This window comes from Miniopterus natalensis, chromosome 1, assembly GCF_054644295.1.
Source record: "Miniopterus natalensis isolate mMinNat1 chromosome 1, mMinNat1.hap1, whole genome shotgun sequence".
Lineage (NCBI taxonomy): Eukaryota > Metazoa > Chordata > Mammalia > Chiroptera > Miniopteridae > Miniopterus > Miniopterus natalensis.
Genome location: NC_142081.1, coordinates 122,622,030 through 122,649,114, shown reverse-complemented (window position 1 = coordinate 122,649,114; position 27,085 = coordinate 122,622,030). Strand labels below are relative to the sequence as shown.

Sequence of the window (27,085 nt, the reverse complement as noted above, 5' to 3'; positions counted from 1 at the left end):
ATGACAACTCCGGCAGCGGGGAGGGAGTAGTGGAGAAGAACCCCAAAGAACCACTTTTATTCTGGGATCACTTACCAATTGTGAATTCTGCCAAGAGTCTGAGAATCTAGACTTTGTACCCACAAAGGGCATCTGCTAGGGGACATATAAATAATCAGAGCATTAAGCAAACTTAGAACCTCTAAGTAAATGGCTAGTTTTCCTCTTAGCACATTTGATAAATGTGGATCTGTGTGGGTCAGGATGCTAAAACCCTAAGTGAAAAGTCTATGAAATGCAGAGTATGGTTTTTCATTACTTTTGTGAGCAGAGATTAACAGTTCAAACTGTTTTAGAATGAAGGGCCTCATACAATACACAGGCTCTCAGTTGACCTTCAGGCTGAAAGGTCAGGGGTAAAACAGAGGTAGACTGAGCGTTATCAGGTATACAACCAGCTTCTGGATATACAATTTTAACACAGTCTCTGACTGAATTAAAACAAGTGGCCACCACTCTATCTACTCAGCACAGAGAAAAGTGTACCCTCTCTAGGGGAAGGTAATATCTGCTAGGAGTGCAATATTTTTAAAATATCTATCTGAAATTCAATTTAAAAACTCCTAGACATTTCAAAAGGCAAGAACAAATGATTAAAAAAACCAAAAGACAAAATATACCCACAAGTGACCTAGATAGTGAAGTTTAGCAAATAAGGGTTTTTAAAACTATGCTTAATATGTTCAAGAAAAAAGTTAAAAATACGAAAGAAAAATACACCTATGGAGAACTTCATCAGAGAACTGGAATTCATAAAAGAGAATCAAATAGTTATTTTTAAGGACTAAAAAAAGTACATTTAAAATTAAGAACTCATAAGATGTGTTTAAAAGCAGACCAGAAAAGCAAAATGATGAAACCAGTAAATTACAGAGCACGTTAACAGAAATTTCCAAACTGAAGTACAGAAATGCGAAAGAATGGGAAAATACAGAAAGGAGCCTGAGAGATTGTGGAATGCAATAAATGGCTGAAAATTTGGGTAATTCAAGTTCCAGAAGGAAAGGAGAGAGAATAGGAAAAAAAGCAATAGTGAAGAGATAACAGGATTTTCCAAAACTAATGAAAATATCAACCTAAGATTCACAGGGCTCTATAAGTCCTATGCACAATAAACACAAAGACAACCATCAGTGCACATCACAAACTGCTGAAAATCAAATAAAAAAAGAAATTCATAAAAACAGCTGAGGAGGGAGGGAACACATTACCTTCAAAGGAGCAACAATAAACTGACTGTTGATTTCTCAGAAGGAACAATGGAAGCCATACCACAATGGAACAAAACTTTAAAATACCAAAATAAGATTTCTGCAGATTAGAATTCTATACCCAGGGAAAATAAATCTTCACAAATGAAAGGAGACCAAACTCATAAAAATTTATACACTAAATGTATACAAAAATTTTTATATAAATTTTTCCTTAATAAAGCTTTAAAAATGAAAGAAGAAGAAATATATTTTCTTACCAACAAAAACTGAGAAGATTCACCACTAGGAATCATGAACTAAAAGTAAAAGTAATTCTTCAGGCAGAAGAAAAATAATCACACAGGAAAACATGAGACTTTAGGAAGAAATAAAGAGCAACAAAAAATGTTGTAAATATGCAGGTAAATATATATGATACTGACATATACATTAATAATTTGTGGGGTTTAAAAATGTGCGTAAAATTAAATACATGACAATAGTAACATAAAATATGGGAGAGTGTTAATGGAACTTAAAGTGTTCTAAGGTTAGCATCCTTGGAGAAGTAAAAAAAAGTAATACTTTTCATGATGATAAGTTAACAATGCATGTTGTAATTTCCAAGGTAACCACTAAAAGAAGAATTAAATAATGCATTACAAGTGAATAAAGAGAAAATGGGATAATTTTCCTTTCTGCCCATAAATTACCCCCCAAAATAATTTAAACACTCTCAATAGCAAATTATTCAAGACTCTCAATTTATAAAACACTTCAGTTCCTATTAGTGTTAGTATAGACAAATGCCTATTACCATGTGATCCGTTTGATTTAGAGTCATTTTTTTATAAAAGAGCAAATTCACAGATTTAGACAAAAAGCAAACATAAATGTTAGTAAATATTTTATTTGAACATTTAAAACTTTACTTTTAGCCACTTGTGTTCACTGTTGCTTAACTCTAACAAGCTTCCATTGGAACTTATTTGAGGGTCGGTCAAAAGTTGGAACTAGAATGTTCAAAACATTCCAAAATTTTTAGAGTCATGCATCCCATCCATCACCATATGTACCTCCCAAAGCACAGCTCTTCTGCGGTCCTGCTCCTCAGTACTTCTTCCAATGCTACATTGTTGATTAATCCCATATTTTCCTTGCTCTTTTTCACTTGATCCCTCACATATATATGTCCATGAAGGACTTAACTGCAATGGAAAGTTCAGGGTAGTTTTGTAGAAATTTTTTAGTTTATAGTCCATCAGCTTCCTAATGTTCCCAAAGAGTCATGCCCTTGGGCAGAGCCTACAGAAGTCAGTCGGCTAGAAAAGGCTGCCCTTCTGTCATTCTGCAAAATTCCATAGTCAGAGCATGAGTCAGGGTTGAGTTCATTCCAGATAAATTAGAGAAGTTGTGACTTCCTGGTGCCAGCAGGAAACTTAGTCCAGTTTGGTATTAAATAAAACAAGTCAGTGACATGAATTTTGAACATTGAGGGTGTAAGTGAAGGAGTGGCAAGGGAAGGGGACTCTTGGAGAGAGTCAAGGTTGTCCTGGTTTGAACTTCAGTGCCACACTGTTGATGCAAAACCTCTGACCAGTAGGCCCAGGTCCATCAGGAAACACATGGCCGAGATGAGCTTCACACTGGAAAGGAGAGAAGCCTGTCATTTCTCCACTGAGAAAAAGCTCTTTATGTAAAAAGTAGACAAATGAACCCCACGGGGCCACCCAGTGTTGGACATCTGTGTGGGGAAAAAGTCCATTGAATTTGAGTAAGAAATGAAAGCATGTAGAACACAGAAGTGGTAAACAGCTCTCTGCTTCATCAGTGAGAATGTGAGCAAGTTACTGAACTTAGGCCTTGATTTACTCATCCATAAAATAGGAATAATAACTACCTATTTAATAGAACTATTGACAATTAATTAATATAATACATATAAAGCATTAACATAGTTCCAGGGTAAGTACTCAATAATGTTGTTGTAGCCAGTGTATTATTTTTTTTTATTGAAGATAAGACTATGCTCTGTTTATCTGCTTGCCTCTGGTATTTTACAAAACCAGAACATTAGAGCACACAAGGATATCAAAATGAACACGCTGTCTGGACTTAAGCGTTCTCTCCTACCAAGCTCACAGAGGGAATAGTGTGCTGATGTCACCGGCCGCGTCACTCTGTCAATGACACACTGCCAAGTAGGGAAAAAAGTAGAGAGATGTCAACCATACTAGGTCTTTGCTGCCTGTCCCTGTTGAAAAGAATGTATAGGGCCACCTCTTTCTTTCAGACCCTCACTCTGCTCCCAGCCCTGGAAGGCTAGAAACAGGAGAGGCTACTCAGGGAGTGGCTCAGGAAGGCTCTTTCTCTTATCTGAAGTGCCCAGAATGATGAGAGAGGGATCGGAAGCTGCATGAGTAGAAAGCCCATGTGCTTCAGTGACAACTGGATATGCCAAGGACAAGAGAGCTCTTTGTGGCCCTCTGGACAGCATCAGGGAACACCAAACAGACAAAAACAAAGAAACCCACCTGTTTGCAGACAACCTCTGTGCGAACTGCTCCTAATGAGGTGTCCACACGTCTCAAGATTCCTGTGCCACTTTCATCAGAGCCAGATGTACCATGGGCCTCAGAAAACGAAGGCCATCCAGTGCCAGAGCAGTACTTTTTCTCAGAACTAAGGAAGACATTCCCAACACTACTGTTATTAACATACAAATAGGATTTTATACCCAAACTCTTTTTTCTACCAAGCAGATCTGATTCCCTCCCTCCTCTGCTAGGTCCCAAGGCCAGTGACATGAGAATCAATTCCACAGGAATTTTGCCCACTGCACCTTCACTATTAAAACATTGCCCCATCGCAATGAAAGGCTTTCTTGTTCCTTTGATGCTAAAGGCTTCCCTCTCAATGTCCAACAAGGACCTAAAAACACTAGGAGCTTTGTGGACTGTGTTGCATATTAAGAAACACAGATCAAACCCACGTGTTGTAAATGTAGAAAAGGGGGAAATCAAAGTGAAATAACAGTGGCTGAAGGAGGGCATATGAGCCTGGCACATCAGAGAAGCATGAGGTCTGATGAAACAGCCACTTTCAGCAACGGAAATTTCGGATTATCTAAACACAGAGGCCTGACTACCTCAGGGACCCAAGGGCTGCCCCTGCCACTTCTCAGCTGTATGAAATTTGGCAAGCTGCTTCACCTCTCAGCCTCAGTTTTCTTATCTCTAAAATGGGGGTAATACCTACCTTATGGAGATGTTTTGAGAATTTAAAGAGCTACTCTGTAGAGCACATGATAAGTGCTTATGAATGAACATTCACTATGATTTTATTATTATTAATAAATAAGCCTGGTCACTCTGGGTCAATCACTGCAGTGAAGCCTGGCCCTGCCGGGGAAGTCCCACAGGCACCAGTGGGGCTGAAGGCTGGGGAGGGACAGGGGAGCTGGCAAGAGGAGGGCAACAAGCAGTCTGCCCAGCAAAAGCCCGCTTTCTAAGTGCTCTAAAAGATAAGCTCTTTTAAATGGCACTAGGAAAATAGATTAAAAATTTTTTAATGACAATGAGATGGCTCTAAGAAAAAATGAGAAGAAATGAATTATATACTTAGAAAAAAAAAAGCTGAGCAAAGTGAAAAACAACAATTGGCAAATAATCAAATCCCTAGACTACGAACAGGGAAAGAAGCTCAGTTTAGAGCACAAACTCCAGCAGAAACATCTAATGTAATACAGTGATTCTTCAACATTCTGGTCTTGGGATCCTTTCATACTAAAAAATTATGGAAGATTGCTGAGAGCTTTTGTTTACACGAGTTATGTATATCAATATTTAACAAATTATAAATTAAAACTGAGAATTTAAAAATATATATATACATTACTTATAAAAAAGAATAAATTCATTACATAATATAAATGGTGTTTTTATGACAGTTATATTTTCCAAAATGAAACAAATATTTAGTGAGAAGAGTTGCACTGCTTTACAATTTTGCAAATCTCTTTAATGTCTGGCTTAACTAAGGACAATTGAATTTCCATATGCACTTCTGCATCCAACCTGCTGCAGTGTTGTTGATTGAAGTGTAGGAAGAAGGTGTGGCCCTGCCAGTATGTGGTTAGAAAAGAGAAGACCTCAGAGGTCCCCTAAAGGGGTCCCAGGAACTCTCGGGGTCCTCAGACCAGGCTTTGAGAACCATAGGTATGACTTTCAGGACTAAGGGCTTCGACTTCTGAAAGATTTGGGTGTGAATGCAGGCTCTGCCTGTTACATCTATGTGACCTTGGCAAGTTATTTAATCTTTTAAAGCCTTAAGGCCTGGGGGGTGGGGTGTGCGGTGCAGGGGGTCAATGAGGAAAAAAGGGACATCTGTAATATTTTCAACAATAGGTAAATTAAAAATAAATAAATAAATAAAGCCTTGGCATCCTAACCAACAGATTAGTAATGGCATCATTACCTCACAGGGTTGTTGAAAAGATTAACTGAGATACTTTCTGTATAGCAGTGTCAGACACATGGTACATAAGTCAGTAGCTAGTATTTTTTAATATCATCATTATTATTAATAACAGATATCCATGACATTTCAACATCTGTGGGTCCAATTAGAAGTGTCTGCACATTCAGGCTGGGTTCTTTGCAACCCTTTTGCAAGGGTTTAAAACATTAATCCATGCCACTCTCGCCCAGGGAAAAACATCTTAAGTAACTTATAAATATATCCTTTCAACTCTCAACATTATATATAAACTAGTGATCATTAAAGGAATTTCAGTGGAGAATTATGAATACAATAAATCTTTTTAATGAATGAATCTAAGACTAATAAAAAGTCATTTAAAACATTTTATGGGAAACAATAAACCTTTATTGAGACAATTAACAGAATCTGGAGATTTTGACAAGTAATATTAGAGGGCCATCATGCATAATTTAAGACTGGGAACCTAAATATTAAGGCCAATTAGAAATTCCAATATACATATTGAAATGATTAGCAGATTATAAGGCCCACCCTTGAAAAACTAAAACCATTCTGGATAATTTCTCCTCATATACTCTTTCATTTATTATTCATTTCTGGAAATTCTACAGCCTCCAAACCAACAGCACAGGTGATAACTGACAACCCTAGTATCTTAGAAAATTTTCTGTTCATTTGAAGGAATCAAGAGTACAAAAACAGGTTTTAAACAATGTTAGTTAACGGTAACATGTAGAACATCGGATATTACATAAAAAGGGAACTAATAACAGGCTCTCTGTTTTCTTCTAAGATTTTGACCATGAAATATGTGACCCCACAGATTTTCATAAACACTTCCAGAATGGGCATCTGAAGGGAAGGAGAAGGAAGGTGAAGAGAGGAAGTAGGGAAGGGCAAAGTCACAAAGTGACAGTCTGGAGTCCCCAGGGGATTGATAACATCCTGAGAGAGTTCTCTGGAAACCCTGAAAACCCTGATTTAAAAGACTCTGATTTGGAGAGTCGGCAGCTCTCCCAGAACATGCCCCATATTGGTTCTGTGCAAAGGCAAGTCTGCGGGCAACAACGAACCCATCTGCCAAGAGGCAGTGGTCCCACATCCACATGACTATTTAACTATTTAGTTTTGGTTGACTGACGTTTCACCCCCTTTTAACTCTATACAAGTATTTGAAGGAATGTTTATTTTTCTCTAACTCTGATCCCTGTTATTGAGGCTGGTAACTGCGGACAGAAAGAGGGGGGAAAATGAGAGGCAAAAGAAGAATAATTCCTAGGACTAGCCTCTTGAATGGGAAGCATGCTCAGGAATATAGTCTTCATTTCTAGATTCTCATTAATTAAAATATACTCTCAAGAATTCCTCATTATCAAAGATACATTCATGTATGCAGCCCTAAGAAGGATCTATCTCTATCACTGCTAGTATTGTGTGCTTAGCATGTGTCAGGCATTGCTCTGGTGCTCTTACATGTATTAACTCATAACTCAGTTAATCCTCCCAACAACCCTACAAATTTGGTACTACTGACATGCTCACTTTACAGGTGAGCAAGCTGAGGCACAGAGAGATTAAGAAACTTGCCCAAGGTCACAGGGTAATGGAGTCAGGATGCATATCTAGGCAGCCTTAACCACTCTGCTATACTATAAACAAATGTATCTTTAAAAAGAGTATATTCTGGAACCTAAATGATTCTTATGAATATATTCTTATTTCTCTTAGTCTTGGCTGCAGCAGCAACAGAAAAATGGAACAAACTCAAAAGTCCTTAAAAAAAAATAAAAACTTTTCAATTAAAATTAAGTGACTGAAAAGAAACAAATAACGTTGGTGAACTGGAAGTTCAGTAAACTGGCCACTTGATAAACAGCCTTTTGGAGAATTAGCTGGCTTTCCTGTTAGAGTTGGCTGCTTCACTACTTTAGTGACCTGGGGCTGGTAGTCCAACTTCCTTAATTTAGACTACCACTGTACTAATACAGTAGCCTGGCCACATGCGGCCTTATAAGTTAAATTATTTAAAAGAAAACATTCAGCTTTTCAGTGGCATTAGCCACATTTCACATGCTGAATAGCCACATGAGATTAGTGGCTACCATATTAGACAGAGCAGATATAGAACACTTGCATCATCGCAGAAAATTCTACTGCACAGAGCTTTCTGCTCTGGTCTCTCGGGTCTGCCCTGCTCCCACATTCTGTGATTCCATGCCTGACCTACGTGCTGGGGTGGCAGACATTGTGTAGGAAGGTCTCAACTTTACTGCTGCATAAACTAGAACACCAATGAAGTGGGGGGAAGAATAAAATGTAGGGGAATGCTCTTACAAGGATGGCTTCTAATCTTTTGTCTTCATAGCCCAAAGACAGAAAGAGAACATCTGTCTTGCTGCCTTATGGTCAAGGCAGTCCTTGATACTTTTACAACATGGTTCCTTGGCTTGAAGCGGGTTGGCCATCTCAAGGTCCTACTTCTTCTCTTTAATAGGACCAAAGATCATGGAATAATTAATGTCTGAGAATACACATCCCATATTTTACTGTGTCAAAATTAACCTTTGTCTCCTAGTTGTCCCAGGCCATCCTGGGCTGACTGCCATCTTAGATATCTCCTCACTGACCACTGACAAAATGAATGAATCTGGGCAAAGGCCTGCCTTCCGTGAGCATGAAGGAAAATCAATCCTAATCATTCCTCACCCATGAAGGCAGGTCTGGCTTTCCAAATTCAGCCCTCATTAGCAGGAAAGCCCAGTCTGCTCAAAGCCCAAAGGACATAATGAAGCACTGACTAATGGAAGATTCACAGAACTGTCCTGATTTATATTTTATTCTAAACCAATTTAGGGTTGATTCAAAAGAAAAAAAAACACCTTTGAAGTTCTGAAAAACAAGACTTCAAAGATGTTTTCCTTTATTCTCCATTGAGTCTACTTTTTTAGACTGTTTCCTGCATGTCTAAACAAAAAAGTCTTTGTTGAGAGATTTCAGATTCTGATTGACTCAAAAGAGGCTTTGAAATCAAGGGACAATTAAATTTACTTTTAGCTACATAGAAGAGGGCATGGTACTCACTACTGTCAAGCATTGTGGGGAATCTGTCCTCATAAAATTCTACATTTCCTAAATCGAATTATAAACCCATTTTCCCTGGGAGAGATACAGTTTTAATCACATGGCCAAGCAAATACTATTATGGTTTAGATTTCTTTAAATACTTTCCCAGGAAAAAATTCTAATAGCTTTCTCTTAAGATGCCCACCATGTTTTATAATTTTGCAATTTGTTGGGGATATAGAAAGAAAGAAAGAATATAGGCTAAGAAGCCTTGTTAACTGCTCTAAATGCTAGAAATAATTAGGACAAGCAAGTACCTTATACAAATAGCTCTCCTTATAGCAAGCATTCCAGATGCGAAGGACAATTAAAAACAACATATGGTTTTATCCAAGGCCTCAAATGAGGCAGAGTTGAAGGACCTTCTCCTTCAGAATTGCTTGATCTTTTCTCTCACCTGAAGAGTGGGCTGTCACAGCATACACAGTGATACATTCCGGATTCCTTGTTATTCAGGTAGATCCCACTGAAAGGCTGAAAGTCAATTAGATACATCATGTTCAGGTTTCTCATAACACCAGCAGGAGATAATACAGTAGATTTAAATCCAAGATGAAGTCCCCAAATAAAGGACTTTTTGTACTAATTTGACAAAGAGCAAATATCACCAGAGAGAAAATTACCACACACCCAGTGAAACAGACTGCAGGCTTATTTACAACCCAGCCTTTATTGTGCCAAATATTTAAATTATGACATTAATAATGCCCTGTATTAACATAGCACCTTTCACTGGGGAACATCAAAGTCCATGAAAAGGGGAGAGAACAGTCCTCTGGATTGTGTAAGATTTCAGTCTCCGTTTGGAAAGAGTCAATACAACAGGAATCTAGTCCTGTCAAAAACCCTCTGAAATCTTCAATTACAGACAGAGTATAAACACATAAGAAGTATAGCTCAGTGAGATGAGGGTTGTGCCCTTATGATGTTTCATATAGTGTTTAGGACACTGCAACTTAATAAATGTTAAACAATGAGCTTGATTCTCCCAGTGCCTAAGTGACGACTTAGATGAAATTACTATGCTAATTGTGGCTTCAGAGTTCGAAGGTTTTCAAAGGTCTCCCGAGAGGAACACAAGGAGAGTTGAGGTAATGAGTGAGCTCAATAAATGTTTTTTAAAATGTTATTTTACAAACTAACCTCACTGGTTAAAAAAAACATTTTTGTCCAATTCTTTTTGTTATCTCCTTTGTCAAATAAAATTAAAGGGGAAAAAAACCCTTTCACTAGCCAACTATGAACCACTGTCCCATTTTAAGGGATGGAAGGGAAGAGGAAGTACAGAATGGCTCACTGAGTCACAGAGCTGACTCAGGAAATACGCTGGACTCTTCTGGCCTCTCTAGATTTCTCATCTCAACAAGTTCACAGGTCAAACATTCAAATTTCCTGTGGTGGTATTAACAGCACATTTCTAGTGAACTAAATAATGGACAATTTCAAATTAACTTACTGAGCCTACCATCTGGGCACACTTGGGTATTTTCCCTCTTTAAAGACCCTAAACTTAGTTGAAGAAATCTGAAGGGTAGTGAGCCAGTGGTTTTATGGCCCATCCCTCTGAATGCTTGCTCCCAACATGGGTGCAAATGAGCATCTGTCATGAGGAAGAAGTTTCACATCCCTCTCACCTGGGCTGATGAGACACACATGCCCAAGGGCTTCCAGTCCTAATGCTGACCTAGAAAAGCCTATTCATAGGATCCAGACAGAATGATAACATTAAAAATATAATTTTGTCATTGCATCACTGCAGGGGGCAGCTAGACAGAGGAAGTGACAGGGAACTGGTATTATAGCTTTAAAAAACTGAAATAAAAAGGAAGCTCTAGCTGACATATTTGATGAAATGGCATCTCTGAGCCGCCTCCTTGCCTGATTTCCCAATGTCCCCACTCCCTTCCCCAATTTTATATCAACCCTTGCTCTTATTTAGGGCTAAACTCAGCTTCCATCTCAATTGTTTATACTAGTGTTTACATGAAAACCTAGTATGTGCCCAGTGGAAACTTAAACTGGGTGTGCACATGACATCCACATGAAGAACGGGGTGGAGCAGGGGCAAGAAGACACTGGAGGCAAAGAGCAGTCAAACAGCCACTAACACAGGCCTGGACTTAGCTGTTGCAGGAGCAGTGGGAATAAAAAGAGGATAAATCCAATAATCACTCAGAAGAGAGAACTGCAGTGACTGCATGGGGAGGGGGACAGGCTCAGGGACAGCATGGCACTCAAGATACCCCTTGGGTTTTCAAGGTCTGTGCTATGGACTGAATGTTTGTTGAAGCCTAATCCCCAATGTGATATTTGGAAGTGGGATCTTTAAAGGTGACTAGGTCATAAAGGTGGAGCCCTCATGAATGGGACTAGTGCCCTTATAAGAAGAGACATGAGAGAGAAAGCTGCTCCCTTTCTCCATCATTTGAGGACACAGTAAGAAGGCGGCCATCTGTACACACCAGGAAGAAAGCTCTCTCCAGTCATCGAATTGCCGGCTCCTTAATCTTGGACTTTTTAGCCTCCAGAACAGTGAGAAATAAATGTTTGTTGTCTAAGCCCTCCAGTCTATAGTATTCTGCTACAGCAGCTCAAACTGACTAAGACAGTCTGTCTGGACCAACAGGGGATCTCCCTTCTTTGACCTTGTCAATACAACATACCTGTTGGAAACAGATGACACCCTGAAAAGGGATGATTCGCAGATAATTTAGTACAGAATTATTTACAAAGTTGGGGATGGACAAGGCCAATGAAAACCAACAAGGGAGAGTGAAGCACCCCTGGGCCAGTGACCATAAGAACACACTACACCCACTAGGCCTGTGGGACAAAGGAAGGGGCAGTTACCAAAACCTGTGACACTGCAGCTACAGATGAGGGCTGCCTATGGCAGCTGCAACCTACACTAGAGGAACACAGCTCCAGGGAGGACCGTGGATCCTAACTTCTCTATCCTGCCATCTGATCTCTCTGGCATCTCCCATTGGTCAAATTCAATTACTAGTAGCTAGAGGGCAAGGGAGATGGTTACTCTTCCCTGAGCTGAGAGCAGGGTAAAGCAAGTGGAGAGCAGATCTGGAGGGCAGACAGAGGATGGTCTGCATAAAGCCTACCTTCTATTGATACCTGACTTTTAGTTATTGCTCATCCACGCTGTAAACTCCACCATACCTAGCAGAGTGCTGACACATTACTGCTGCCTAATAAAAGCACGTGGAACTTGATTTTAATTTTGAGTCACACATAGAAAGCTTAGATGTTTTACTTCTTTTTCCTTAGCCTCATGAAGCTAACAAAGGCTTATATTCTTGTGGGGAGCCGGCGGGACTCCCCCCGGGGAGGACCCGCCGGGCGAGGTGCTGCCCAGGGAGAAAGACCCAGGAGGCCCGCTTGCCCTAGTGTCATCGAGAGAGAAATCTCTGAGGCATTGACCCGAGTGGTGGGCAGCGGTGCTAGCACTCGCCCTGCTCCCCCCGCTCCCCCTCCTTAGGGACTTGGCTAAGCTTAAGATTGACAATGCTTGCATGGGGAGGTACCTTGATCCAGGAACCGTGGCCGGGTTAGAAGTGCAGCATGTCCCAGCTACCAATGATGTATGTACGAGAACAAGGAACAGGACTACCAATGATGTATGCATGAGAACAAAGAGCTAGGTGGGGAACATACATGGGACAAAGGTTACTGATTAAACCGCTGCCTTACTGAATGCGCTATAATTACAAGCTGAAAAATAAACTCGGGGCTCAGTCACGTACTGAAGCCCTCCCGATCCCATCCTGTCTCTTGTCTTTCTTTTCCAATCCTCACCCCCTCAATCAGGTTACTGCTCGACTGCCGGCAGGCTCCGGCATATTCTAAAAAGTTAAATGTGGAAATGGATCAAGTAAAAGGGATTTATAACATTAGTTAAAATAATGGATGAGGCTCATTTTGTAAAATGGCCAAATGCACAGAGTATAATGCACCATCTGTCTGAGAATCCCACAGATTTATTCTCCTAAACATCTGGCAGCTCATCTCCAGGCTCTGTATATACACCGAACTCTGCCTGAGAACAGGGCTGCCTTAGAATATTCTGGGAATACACACAACTGTACAGAGCATCACGTATGGCTCCCTTGTGCCACCACAATAATGGTGAACATTGTCTCTTTCCCAGTGAAGGCTTTATTAAAATCCTGCCCACAAGAAGTTTCCAAAAATACCAGTCTTTCATAAAAATCTTTTGGGATCTGCTGTCACGTCTTATGACTTCAGCATAGGAGAAGTTGAGGGTGAGACCATGATTATAAGGCCACATGCACATGGACAGCTACTTGAACTTTGCAGGGATCGCTAAAGTAAATATATAAACACTCTACAACTTTGCAAAACCACTCCCTGGGGACTGCTTCAGAAGTGAAAGCATCTAATAACAAGTTCAGTCCAGTAGCCACATTTGGGTCTAAGACAGCCCACTTGTTAAGAAATGCAGGGCTGTAAAAATGGTATTATAATGAGGAAACACTGAGGATTGTTCTCTCAGGAAATGAAATAAGGTGAGATTGTTGAATGTAGTGTAAATAATATTTCCACTTCTTAGCCTTTAGTCATTGAACATTCAGAAAATTTATTTTTTGAGTGCCAGACATCATGTTATGTTCTATGGATATACCAACGATGGATAATGCTATGAAGGAAAAGGACCAGTAAAGGCAAAGCCAGCTTGGGGCTGAGAAAAGGCTTCCCTGAGGAAGTGAGGTTCGGGTGGAGAGCTGAAACATAGTTCTGAATGAAGTTGGGGCGGTGGTGATGAGAAAGGAGAAAGGGCCCTAGGGGAGAAGGAGCCCAGGGAGTGTGAGAGGTGAAAGGACAGTGTGGCCAAAGTGCACAGACCGAGAGGTAAAACGGCAGGATTCGAGGATGGGGAGGGGAGGAAGGGGCCAGAGCCATTAGGGCCATGCTAGCTGTTTAAACACTTCTCTTTACCTTGGAAGCAGTGGGGAGCCACTGGAGGATTCTGAACAGGGGAGTGATGCGATCAGATTTGTGTTTTGAAAAGATGTGTTCAGCGGCCGTGTGGAGAACGGCTGCATGAGGGGCAAGAATGGCTGTGAGTAGAACAGTGGGAGGCTCCTGCCATCCGAGCAGCGAGATGGCGGGCACCGGGACCGCCCGGCAGCAAGAGCAGTGGGGACAAGCAGAGTGACGGGAGGCAACGCAGGAGGCAGCATGGCTGGGGAGGCGACGGAGGGCGGACGGTGACGTGACATGTCCGGGGAAGAGCTCTGGTTTCTACACCTAGATGGGTGCCGATGGCCTGAGAAGAACAATGGAGGGGACCAGATCTGTAGAGCAGATGACGATGAGCTAGGTTTGTAACTAGAGCTGTTCCAACCCCGATCTGCACGCACGTAATCAGGAAACCGTCAGTCCGCTCAGCTTACCGGCTCAGTTCCTTTTTCTCTGGTCACATAGAATTGCTCTGGAGTCAGCTTCTTTCGCCACTCACTCTTGGGGAGGGATGGCTCATGCTTTGTAAGAGACCCTGTATTGTTAAATAAGATTTTTTTTAATTAAAACAAAAAGTGCAATGACCTTTTCTTCCTCAGCCTTCCTCCTGATGTGCACTATCACCCCGTAAAAAAAGGCGGTCACTGCCCCTCTCCCACTCCTTCCTTCTTCACAGGGACCAGAAAGCTCTGGTACAAAATGATTTAATTGAGTCATTACTTTAATAAGAAATGAGTAATAAGTAGAGAGCCAGTTTTCTACTCCCCCTGGGGCAGAGAAGCTAAAGAGGCAGCTGAAATATGAAATAATGAAGAATAAATTCTCCTCAGGTAGGAAGGGTAGAAATTGATCCTTCTTCCATTACTGCGTTCAAAGGAGTAGCTCCTGTCAGGATGCAGCTGGGAGTAGTGGAGTGATTGAGAGAAAAGACGGCTGAGCTAGTGGGTTATTAAACTCCTTTCCCTTGCGGGTTTATAAAGGTATCTCTAATTCTGTTTGTCAAGGGAGGTCTTTATTAAAAAATCTTGTGTAGAAAAAAAGACTCCTATAGCATACATTCCTGAAAGGGAAACTGAGACCCACCATAATCTATTCTAACGTTTCATGGTTTTTGTTCACATTTTTGCTTTCTTCTACTCTCTCTGTCTTCTATTATCAGGTAGAGCTGTTTTTGTTACTATTTTAAGAGTAAGTAGGATGAGAACTACTTTTGATGGACATGAACTATTTGTTTAAGCATAACGGAAATGGAAGGCATTCTATTTTAGACAATTTAAAAGACTGGTAGATATATGGGTATAACTACATTTTATAAGTCCTTCAACCAAGGGCAAGATGCTAAGAGATGACCAGTGCCAATGTGTCAGAGTGGTCTAAGCTGGGACTGGTCACACAAAGGCTACCCCAAAGGGCGAAAAGTTGGAAGGTAAGAGAAAAACAGGTCTTGCTAGTTAGAATGAACTGCCCTGGATTTCTTCTTCCAGAATTTAAACTCTGGTCTAGAGGGGAATTTGTGAAATCTGAACCCTGGCTATCACTGACATCTATCAAGGAAAGGAGCAATAGAGCACTAATGATAAAAGCTCTCCTTACCCTTCAAATACCTGTCCTGCCATGCCACTCCCTGCATATTCTTGGCTTTGACAAAGATCTTGCTTTATTTCCCTGGATAGCTAAGATGAGGATCAACTTTTGATATTAAGGTTGGGATTTATAGTCTATAAAGCAGCCATTATCTTCCTATCTCCTTTTGGGTAGGAAGTGGAATGGGATTAGAGGAAAAAACCTAGTGTCTCCTGGAAGTATTGCCCTTAGTGTCTTTCAACATGCAGTACAATATAATAGTTGACACTGGGAAGTGGGAATTCATGAAGGGGTAAATTCAGTGGGACTCCCATGCTTCAGCGTTGAACCTAAGGCATGAATCCTATATGAGCTTCTAGCTCCCTCTCCCCGAGCTCTATATTTTATTACACCTGTTAGAGAGTGCCTTCCTATTTTCAGACACCCACCTTCTCCCTCTGCCCTAATTATTTTTAGCTTAAAATTTATATTTAAACTGTTAAACAAAATAATTTCTCCTTCATCTAAATGCAATAAGAAACTACATTTTTCATGGTTCTTCTAATCCTTATCAATATGTACCTTTTACACTATTATTAATGTGCGGGAAAGGTTTCGTGGGTTGGTATCAATCTTCCCACTAGTTGATGAAGCACCAATTCAAGCACTGATTACACAATATTTTGTTGCCAATCTGCCAGCCTGGATGACTATGTCAAAAGGAGACAGACTCTGCCTTGATAGCCAAATGACAAATGTGTCGGTTGGGTGCTCTAAGGTCAGGATATATGTGGTATGTATCACTTGAAGAGGTTTAAACTGGGTGTTATGAGCTGAACTATGTCCCCCCCTCCCCCATTCATATGTTGAAGTTCCAATCCTCAGGAGCTCAGAATGTAATCATATTTGGAGATAGAACTTTTAAAGAGGTGATTAGGTTAAAATGAGGCCAGTAGGATGGGTCCTACCCCAATCTGACTGTTGTCCTTATATGAAGAGGAAGAGACACTAGGGATGTGAAAACACAAGAAAAGGCCAACTGCAAGGGAAGGAGACAGGCCTCAGAGAAAACCAACCCTGCTCGACATTTTGATCTTAGACCTATAGTCTCTAAAACGGTGAGGAGATACATTTCTGTTGTTTTGGCCACCCAGCCTATGGTATTTTGTCATGGCAGCCTGAGCAGAGTAATACACTATGCTTTAGGAAATGACTAAAGTTTGAATGAAAATTGCATTGAGTAAATTTTGTGCAGTTTTACCAAACAGCAATTTAGGTGCATGTACACACAACACACAGTAAGGTCTCACTTGGGAATGCGTTAAGTCTTTTGACCACCAATGGCTAAAGAGCAGGACTCAGTGTTGGTCTCCTCATCCTTTTGTTTGTTTGTGTGTGTGTATGTGTGTGTGCATGTGTGTGTGTGTGCAGGTGTATTCTGTCCTCAATCCACATCACCTGCACCTCATGTGGATCCTTTGGGGATCACATGTCTTTCAGATTCCCTCTGCATTCTCCTGCTATCTTCATTACCAAAAAGTTTGGGCTGCTGCTGCTATTGCATTCGATGGCTACACAGCTCTACATTGAACTATGCTTTGATAAACTCAGATTCCTTTGGGTACCTTTCTTTCTTTGTGCTGTGTACTTTGCACAGGCTGTATTTCTTGTTGCTCATATGTTCCATGAGGTGGTCCTTGATTTTCACATCTTTAAAAAAACACAGTCATGCTCATATGGCCACCCACTGGTTACCTCCTTCTAGTTTTGCTAACCTTTCTGGCCACAGTTGCTGTACTGCCAATTGTCACACATGAGTCAGCCTCGTTTCAGTAACTACTTGTTAAAACTAAAAGAACCTATTAGGAACTGGGGTAAAAGAATCCCAGCCCACTCTAATCTGTAGAACTAACTTTCTCTCCCACCACAGTGACTAGACTGTTTTAAACTTCCGCTCAGATGGTCTCCGAGCAGAGTAACTCTAGAAAGAATGTTTTTCTGAAACAACAGATTATTTTCTCCAAATACTTCTAACTTTCCTCTTCAATTTGCTCTTTGTCAATCTGAATGACAAAATCACAGGGGCCTTGCCTCTTATTTATCAGAAGCCTTAGTGCTGGAGAACAGTCCTCTGTCACTTTCAACATCTCATTTCTCTTTCTCTCCAACCTTCCCCAAGTCCACAATGTGGGTTAAATGTGGACTACACTTTTGTCTTTTCCACTTATTTGTGTAAGTATAACTAACATTTACTGCATGCTTACCAAGTGCCAATCATTGTGATAAAGCATTTTAAATTATGTTTTTCCCATTTATTCTGTACAACCCTACTATTGTCATTATCCATATTTCATAAAAGAACAGGCTGAAGCACACCAAGTTCAAAATGTATACTGAAGCCCTTTATAACCTGTTAATCCTTTTTAATGGATGCCTAATAGTTGTTGAATTGAACTTTCATGGTTTATGTAAGCATTCGTTAACTGATGGACATTGGGTTATAGCCAGTTTCTTAAAAGCAGTGTTCTTAAAAACATCCTCACACAGATAGCTTTGTTCTTTTGAATAATTTCCTTAGAATAAATGCCCAGGATGGGGTGTCTGATAAGTTACATAGCTCTAGTTATGTATTGGTGTCTGGCCAAATTTTAATGCTGCTGAAGAACTTCAGGTCCAAAGGCAATTCATTAGGCTGTTTCTGACAGCACCAAGTACATTCATAAAGGACAGGTTTCTGCTGAAACCACTAGCCTCTAAAGGGGAGTGAGGAGAGCTCTAGCCTGCAACTGTGGCGTTTCCATCACTGGTGGTTCTCAGCAAACCAGTGCTTGGCACACAGTAGGCAGGCAACAAATATCATCAGATTGGCTAATTATAGACACCAAAGGGTCCTGAAGGCCACGACGGGAAGTCATGTTGGGTCGGCTACTGCTCCACAATGTTGGAGCTTCTATTTAACGCTACGTACTGAAAACTTGCAGGAAAAAAGAGTTCCCAGTGACTGGGTACATTGTCAGCGGCGTTAGGTATCTCTAAATGTCGTCAATGGTAGCAGAACAGAACTGGATCCAGAGATGGCCGGGAAGCCAATCCTCAGGGCCACTAAATTACCCTGACACAGATCTGAAATACAGGGGACTCCGTGCTAAAGGGTGGAATGTAAAGGTGCCGGGATATGACAGGGGCGCCACAGGCATTTTACAGAAAACACACACTCCCCTGCTCAGTCTCGGCCACTGACGAACCATGATTATCTGCGTAAAGGGGCCGGGTTATTAGCCCCTGTTTCCCCAGGTCCTGAAACATACACAGAAACAGAGCAGGGCAGGAGGCCAACCCACAGCAACTCGAGTCTGAACCGCCCGCTTCCAGCCGCAAGGGCGACCGCGTGGAGGCGAAGGCCCGTCACCGAGCGCCGCGTCGCCGCCAGCCCCGCGGTTCCGCTCCCGCAGCCCCAGCACAGGCGGCAGGGGCTCCTGAGCCCGAAATGTCACGCAAAAGAAAAAACAAATGTGCGCACGTTCCTGGAGAGGATCTATACCTTTCCCCCAATTCTCTGCGACTCCCCTGCTGCCCCTCCAAGTCCCAGCCGGGTCCAGAACCAGCACGCAGCACCCACGGCGCGGCAAAGAGACGGAAAAACCGAAAGACGGGAGGCGGGGGGCCTGCGAGGCCCGCGTCCTACCTGCGTCCCCGTGTCGCGCCCTGGCGCCGAGGACATCGCTAACCGGTCGGCCGCGCGCAGCCCGCGGAGGCGCAGCTCCGAAGGGCAGGCTCCGGAGTCTGCGGAGGAGGAGCGCCATGATGCCGACGTCCGCAGGCCCCGCCCCCCGCGCCACCTTGGCCCCGCCCCCGCCCCGCCCCGCCCCCGCCCCCTCCCAGCCCCGCCTTGCCCCGCCCTCTCCCCCCCGCCCTCTCCTCCCCCCCTTTCCCTCCCCCCCCCCCCGCGCTCCTCCCCCTCCCGCGTCCCTTCTCCTATGCCCTTCCTGCTCCTGCCCCTGCCCACCTTCCCTTAACTCTCCCTGGCCCTCCACCCCTTTGCCCTCTCTAGTACCCCTCCCCCTCTCCCCACGTTCCTTCTGGCCCCTGCCCGGTCGTGCTCCTCCCGGGGCCCTGCCCCACGCCACCCAGGCCCACTCCACTCTCCTGGAATCCAAACACCGGTCTGTTTTCGTTTGCATTTCCTAGAATTATAGATAAAGGGGACTATAGATTAGTTTGCATTTTCTTGAGTTGAATATAAATAAAATCATACAATATATACTTGATTTGGTCTAACCTCTTTCATTCAGCATAATTATTTTGACACATTCATGTTTTTTGAGTGTAACAGTTCATCCCTTGCTAGTGCTGAGTAGCACTCTATTTATGAACATACCATAATGTACTTATCTACTCACCTGTTGGTCGACATGGACATTGTTTCCAACTTTTCCTCACTGGAAATAAAGCTGCTAGGAATATTGCTGTACACATCTATGTAGGGACATGTGCTTTCTTTTCTCTGGGGTAAATACCTGGAAATGGAATGGCTAGGTCATAGGTAGGTGTATCTTTTTAAGAAATTACAAAAATGTTTTCCAAAATGCTAGTTTCCTTTTACATTTCCACCAGCAGGTGTGTGAGTTCCAGTTCCTCTACATCCTTGTCAACACCCAAATATCCAGACTTCTAAATTGTAGCCATTCTAATAGTGTGTGGTGGTGTCTCATTGTGGTTTTATTTTGCATTCCCTAATGACATGATGTTGACATCTTTTTCATATGCTTATCTACAGTGGATTTATTTTCTTTGGTGAAACATATATTCAAATCTTTTGTCCATTTATTATTGGGCTGTTTTTTATTACTGAGTTCTTTATATATTCTGGATACAAATCCTTTATCAAGTATTATGCTTTACAAAGATTTTCTCCCAGTCTGTGGCTTGGTTTTTTTCTTTCTTTTAATAGTGTCTTAGGAAGAGTGGAAGTTTTTAATTTTGATGAAGTTCAGTGTATTGTTTTTCTCTTTTATGGATAATGTTTTTGGTATCATATTTAAGAAATTCTTGCCTAACTCAAGTTTTTCTCCATTTTTTATTCTAAGTTTTATAGGGATTTTTTTTGGTTTTACACTTAGGTCTATGATCCATTTTGAGTTAATTTTGTATATGCCCAAGATTTTTGTTTATTTTTAAAATTATTTTTGTTTGTTTTTGCATATGGATATACAGTTGTTCCAGCACCATTTGTTGAAAAGACTACCCCTTCTCCACTGAACTGTCTTTGAATATTTGTCAAAAATCTGTTTTCCGTCCATGTGTGGGTCTATTTCTGGATATTCTACTCCATTCTGTTAATTGGCTTGTCTATCTTTACATCAGTACCATGATGTTCTGATTACCACATTTCAAATCAGCTTGGTCAGCACTGAATTTTTCTGTTATTTCCCAAGGTGGTTTTGGCTATTTTAGGTCTTTTGTATTTCAACATAAATTTCAGATTCAGCTTAATTTTTACAATTTTGATTGGGATTGCATTCGCTCTATCCATAAATTTGGGGAGGATTGATAGCCTAATAATATTGAATCTTCTGACTCATGTATAAGATATGCCTCTCAATTTATTTAGGTCTTCTTTAGTTTTTCTCAGCAGTGTTTTATAGTTTTCAGTGTGTTATAGGTTTTACACATCTTTTGACAGATTTATCCTGAAATATTTCATATTTTTGATACTAGTGTATTGTTTCACCAATTTCAGTTTCTGATTATTTCTATATGATTTGTATCTTGATCTTGTATTCTTCAACTTTGCTAAACTCATTTATTAGTCGTAGTAACAATTTTATAGATTTTATCAGATTTTCTATGTAGCCAACCATGTCATTTGTGAAGAAGGAATTTTCGCTTTCCTTGCCAATACAGATGCCTTTGATTTCTTTTTCTTTCCTTATTGCACTGGCTACAATCTGTACTATGTTGAGTAGAGGTGCTGAGAATGAACATCCTGATCTTAGAGGGAAAGTGTTCAGCCTTTCACATTAAGTGAGATAGCTATAGATATTTTGTAGATACTCTATCAGATAAAGGGAATTCCCATCTATTTGTAGTCTGCTGAGAGGTTTTTATCAGGAAAGGATGTTGGATTTTTATTAAATGCTTTCTCTGCAGCAATTAAGATAATCATATGGTTTTTTCTTTCTATTTTATTGAATGATTTTCAAATATTAAACCAATTTAGTATTCCTGGCAAAAACCCAACTTTATCTGTTTTATTGTCCATTATAAATATTGTAAGATGTCATGAATTAAAATTTTGTGTAGAGTTTTTGTATCTATGATCACGAGAGATAGTGGTCTACAATGCTGTTTTTCTTTTTCTTGTAACGTTTGTCTGGTTTTGTATGAGTGATAAAGAAACCGATTCAGATCCAGGGAAGTTAAGTAGCATGTCCATGCTACTAGTAGTGTGACTAGTAGGTCACACTACTAGTTAGTGGAAGAGTGTGTAAAGTCCCCCTAAAGTTTAGAATTTAGAAACTATAAAGGAATAGCAGACCTTTAACCTACGCATCTTCACTCCCCAATCACAAAGTTAAGAAATGAATTTAACTTGTGACATTGTGAAAAAACATGGATTCTGCACTAAGACCCAATTCAGAAGATCTTACATTTAAAAGAAGGATGACCTTGATCAAGTATTCAATACGTTTCAGCTTCAATTTTCTTATCCCTAAAATTGGGTTATTATGAGGATAAGAGACGGTATACATTTAAAAACATAACAAACTCTCTGGCACATGATTGGTTTTAATAAATATTACTTATTGTTATGAAGATTTAATTGGGAAGACAGTGATGGGTAAACAGAATTGATAACCAACCCATGTCTGCATTTCTGTGCATCCCACACTCCCAGTAAGATATTCTAAATACTGAGGAAGTACCTCCCTCCCTCCTGCTATTCTCAACCCTGCTGTGAGAACTCTTGCCTCATCTTTGCTCAGGCCCTTTCTGGTCTTGAAATGCCCCCTCTGCCCACCATCATTTTGTCTAAATCCAATTTAACCATTAAGACCACGAACTAATCTCTAATTAGCTGTATCATCTTAGCCTGAACAAAATACAACTTTTGCTCTCCTTTTTTCTTTATGCCTGGAAATTAGTCATGGTGGCTAGAGCACTAGCAAACTTCTGGTATTTATGATGATGAGACCCACACTCTGATATTAAAGAAGTAGATATCAGGAAGGGACCTGGGTGCTTGGTGACACTGTGGAATCAATATAATGGCCCTGGATCTCCTACCTTCAGATTTCCCATTACAGGAGAGACAAATCCATATTTTCATTAAACTACTGCTATTTGGGTTTCCTGTTGCACTTTATGTCTGGTGTCCTGAATTTGATTGCGAGAATCTCCTGAAAAGGCAAGATTCTGTAACTTTTCTCTTTGTGTAGTTAACATACTTCTGTGCAGACAAAAGTGTACAAGAAACAATTGTTTATAATAAAATCCTAGAAAATGGGAGATTGGTTCAAAAGCCAACTCACTTTTCCTTACAAAAAAACCCCACTCAGTGAAGTGTGATGTAATGGAATAAGCTTTGCACATTCTGTCCCCACTGAAGAAACCATATGCCCAAAGTTCAACATCAATGATCTTTGTTTTCCTACTACAATCCTAGAAAATTCCTAGAAATAAACTAACTGGGATATACCTACCATTTGTAAAAGAGAACTTTAAAGTGTTAAAGGCAGCAAATGAAGATTTGAATAAATGGTGTGATAGAAAAAGTGTACAATGAGATAGGCCCTGGGTTTTGTTTTCAGCTATTCCCCTAACCAGATACGGGTTTGGGGGCCTTGGTTTGACCATCTGTCTCTGGGCCTTGGGTTGATTGTCTATAAAATGGCATGGGTTGGGGGAAGGTGGCCTAGAAGTATAACTTGAATGATAGCTAAATAGCTAAACTCTCTTAAATCTGTAATCATTTGACTTTTGGTGAAAAATGGAAGGAAGTTGAAATAATGTTCAAGTTAATTAATAGGTTTAAGTAATATCATTTATAATCCCAATGGGTCACTCTAAAGAAAATAACAAAGTAACAACTAAAATAAATGTGGAAAAAAGTACATTTTTGTAATGAAGGTAATACTGGAGAAGTGGCCTCACCACATATTAAAGTTTCTTATTAAGGAACAGTAGTTATCAAAATGGTCTAACCAAAAATTAGGCCAAGGAGATAAAATAGATTCTCTAAATTAATGTGTATTTAATCTATTATATACAAAGGGATATAAAATTATTCAATATATGTCTTGGGAAAAGTGACTGTTAATATGGGAAAAATAACCTTAGAGTCTAATGTTTAGATTGATAATTCACTTCAACCAAAATAATTAATTTTTCAGTTAAATGTAGCATCACCTATATTTATATATACATATAAAATAAAACAATATTGCACTTATTTATTTTAGAAGAAAAAGGATTTCAGACAATGGAAGTAATAAGAGGAATTACCAATGAACTGATGGTAAGGTTGACCAATTCAGGTACATGAAAATTAAAATACATACGTGCCAACAACAAAATATTAAGGTTCTCCAGAGACACAAAACCGACACAGAGAGGGAGAGAAAGAGAGAAAGAGAGAGAGAGAGGAGAGATTTATTATAAGATGCTGGCTTACATGATTATGGGGGCTAGAGAGCTGCAGGCTAGGTACCCAGGAAAGCCCGAGCTACAGTTCAAAGGCCTGAGAGCTGGCGAGCCTTCCAATCTGTGCTTGAAGGCCCGAGACCAAGGTGTGCTCAGAACAGGAAAACACCCATGTCCCGGCACAAGTTGTTCGGCAGAGAGTGAATTCAACCTTCCCTGCCTTTTTGTTCTCTTGAGTTCCTCAATGGACTGGATGATGCCCACCCACTTTTAGGAGGGCCACCCTCTTTACTCGGTTCAATTTAAATGCTAATCTCTTCTAGAACCACTTTCACAGACATACTAGAAATTACGTTTAACCAGTTATCTGGGCATTCTGTGGCCCAGACAAGTTGACACATAAAATTAAACATCATAGTCCCAAACTGGAAAAATAAAAAGGAAAACATAAGGGGAGCATTGTAATAGCCTATAAACATTTATTATTAGGAATATAATGGAAGTGAATATTATCTATATGGGCAATACTCAGGTCTGACTAGACAGGTGGTTAAAGGATATGAGCAGATGGTTTGCATAAGGGAAAATACAAATAGTGAAAACACGCTTGGGAAAATGTTTATCTTCCCTAATAATTACAGAATGGTAAATTAAAATAGTCTGACATACTACCTCATGCATATTAAATTATTAATAATAGATTTTTAAAACTAAAGTGAGTAGCACTTCATAGGTTCAGGTATTCTCATACATAGCTTGTAGAAATAATGGTGTAAATTTTCTGGAAATAAATCTGACAACATGGATCAAGGATCATAGAGTGCATTATATCCTTCGAATTGGCAAATCTGCTTTGGAAAGCAAATCCCAAGGAAAAAATTCAATAAGGGGAGACACCCAATTTTGCAAAGATGATTGTAGTTATGCCTTTCATAATGGTAGAAGAATCCAAGATCATTAACAGTCAGGAAATGCCTAACTACATCTTGACATAGTAATACAATGAAACTTTATATACCCATTAAAACATCAAATATGAAGATTATCTGGACTTACGGAATGATCTATATGAAATAATGTCAAGGGGGAAAATAACACAAAACAGTTGATACCTAAAAATACTAACATATGAAAGTATGCACCATAAAACTGATCTCTCCTGAAGCATTAAATTTTGGAAGAAAATATGTTTTGGTTAAAAGATACTTTTGTACTTTTCAAATAATTATCTTTTAATTTCACAAACACTTCATATTCCTTATAGATAAAATAGAAAATAAGTGTATACACAAAACTTTTTTTGAACACTGTCTCAGAAATCTTTACTGATGATATTTTGATGTATATTCTTTCAATCATTCTCATATATACTGTAGTTAATATGTTTTAGTTACTTCCCCTTCTCTTTGAACTAGACTCTTGAATTTTTAAAAATTTTTTTTGAAGAATACACTCCCTCTCCCCTTGTCAGTTATGTGATTTGGATAGGGTGATCAGAGCAAGGTTTCTCAGCCTCAGCACCCCAGCCGTTTTGGGCCGCATGAGCCTTCCATGTGTGCTAGAGGGAGGGGAACTGTGGTCCTGTGCATTGCAGGATGTTTAGAGCGTTCTGACCTTCACCCACTCGATGCCAGTAGCATCCGCCTCCAGTTGTGGCATTGCCAGATATCCCCTAGGAGCGAAACCACCCGTGGTTGAGAACCACTGATAGCACACAGATTACTGTATCTTAGAACAATTTAAGCTATTGTTTAGTGTGTTTTAAAATCTCACATAAGAGGCATCATAGTGTTGGTTTGCTTTTACAACTTGATTTTATCATTCAGTATTTTACTTTTTAAAGATTTATTGAGATAGAATGATATCGATCTAGATCATTAATTTTAACTGCTGTATGGAATGCACTATATCAACAAACCAAACAATATCCATTATTCTCTTTAGAGATAGATATTAAGATGTTTTCATTCTTCAGCTATTGCAAAACATACTACGATGCCATCAACAAACAACTTTACACAAACCTCCTTGTTCATGCAAGATTTCTCTAGAGTAGACATCTAGAGAATGGTTGGATCAAAGGATAATGCATCTTCCTCTTTCCTGGGCCTTCCCCTATTGCTCTTCAAAGTGGAGGCACGAACAAGGTATATGACTCTCTATTTCTCCACATCTTCACCAGTATTTAACATTATAAGATTCACTGTTTTTTGCCAATATGATGGGTGCACAATGGAGTTTCATTAATTTTTAATTTTCATTTTCCTGGTTATTAATGGGGTTGAGAGTTTTTTCAGACATTTATTAGCCTCTAAGTTTTTTCTACCTGTGAATTGTATGTATTCTTGTCTCTTTTTGATTGTTACTCATTTTGTTACAACCTCGTTGGAATTCTGTTATTATGCATACTGATTATATGTTGATCGTATGGGTTTGTGATTTTCTCCCATTATGTGGATTGAATTTACTTGGCTCATGGTATCTTTTGTCAAGAAATTTTAATACTTAGGTAATCAAATTTATCTACCTTTATTTTTATAGTTTATGTCCTTTTATTATATTTATAATCACATGTGTGTATGTGTAAAAATTTCCACAAATAGTACATATTATTGTCATCAAATGTATGTATCCTTTCCCAAATGCTTTGCTTACTCTACATTTCGTTTTAAAAGTTTACCTGTCTGGATTTTAAAAATCCATTTTATTTAGTTTAATGGATCTGAACTAATAATGATATTCTCTTAATGCTATCTTCTAAAGCTAACAGTTTTGCTTTTTACATTTAGGTTTTTAGTGATAGCACAAAATTATTTTTTGTATGTAGTGTAAGGTAAGGGTTTAATTTTGTCTTTTTCTACATGGAGGTTCAATTGTCAGACCATTTATTAAGTGTTCATTTGTTAAACCATTTATTAAAAGTCTGTTCTGTTCCATTGGCTTATTTGTCTACCCCTCCAATAAAGATTTGTGGTACCAATACCACACTGTTTCAAAACTAATAATTTTATATTAAGCCTTATTAT

At 39.8% G+C, this 27,085-nt stretch overlaps 1 protein-coding gene across 1 annotated transcript; it reads right to left on the bottom strand.

The window, feature by feature from the left end:
* Positions 1–1,445: 1,445 nt before the first annotated feature.
* Positions 1,446–19,219, bottom strand: MSRB2 (methionine sulfoxide reductase B2). Its single transcript, XM_016224691.2, has 5 exons — positions 19,102–19,219; positions 14,288–14,388; positions 9,256–9,332; positions 3,767–3,914; positions 1,446–2,878 (listed from the first exon to the last, which is right to left on the bottom strand). Exons 1-5 carry the CDS (start codon positions 19,217–19,219, stop codon positions 2,774–2,776), a joined length of 549 nt encoding a protein of 182 aa, XP_016080177.2. The 3' UTR covers positions 1,446–2,773.
* Between the last annotated feature and the right edge of the window lie 7,866 nt (positions 19,220–27,085).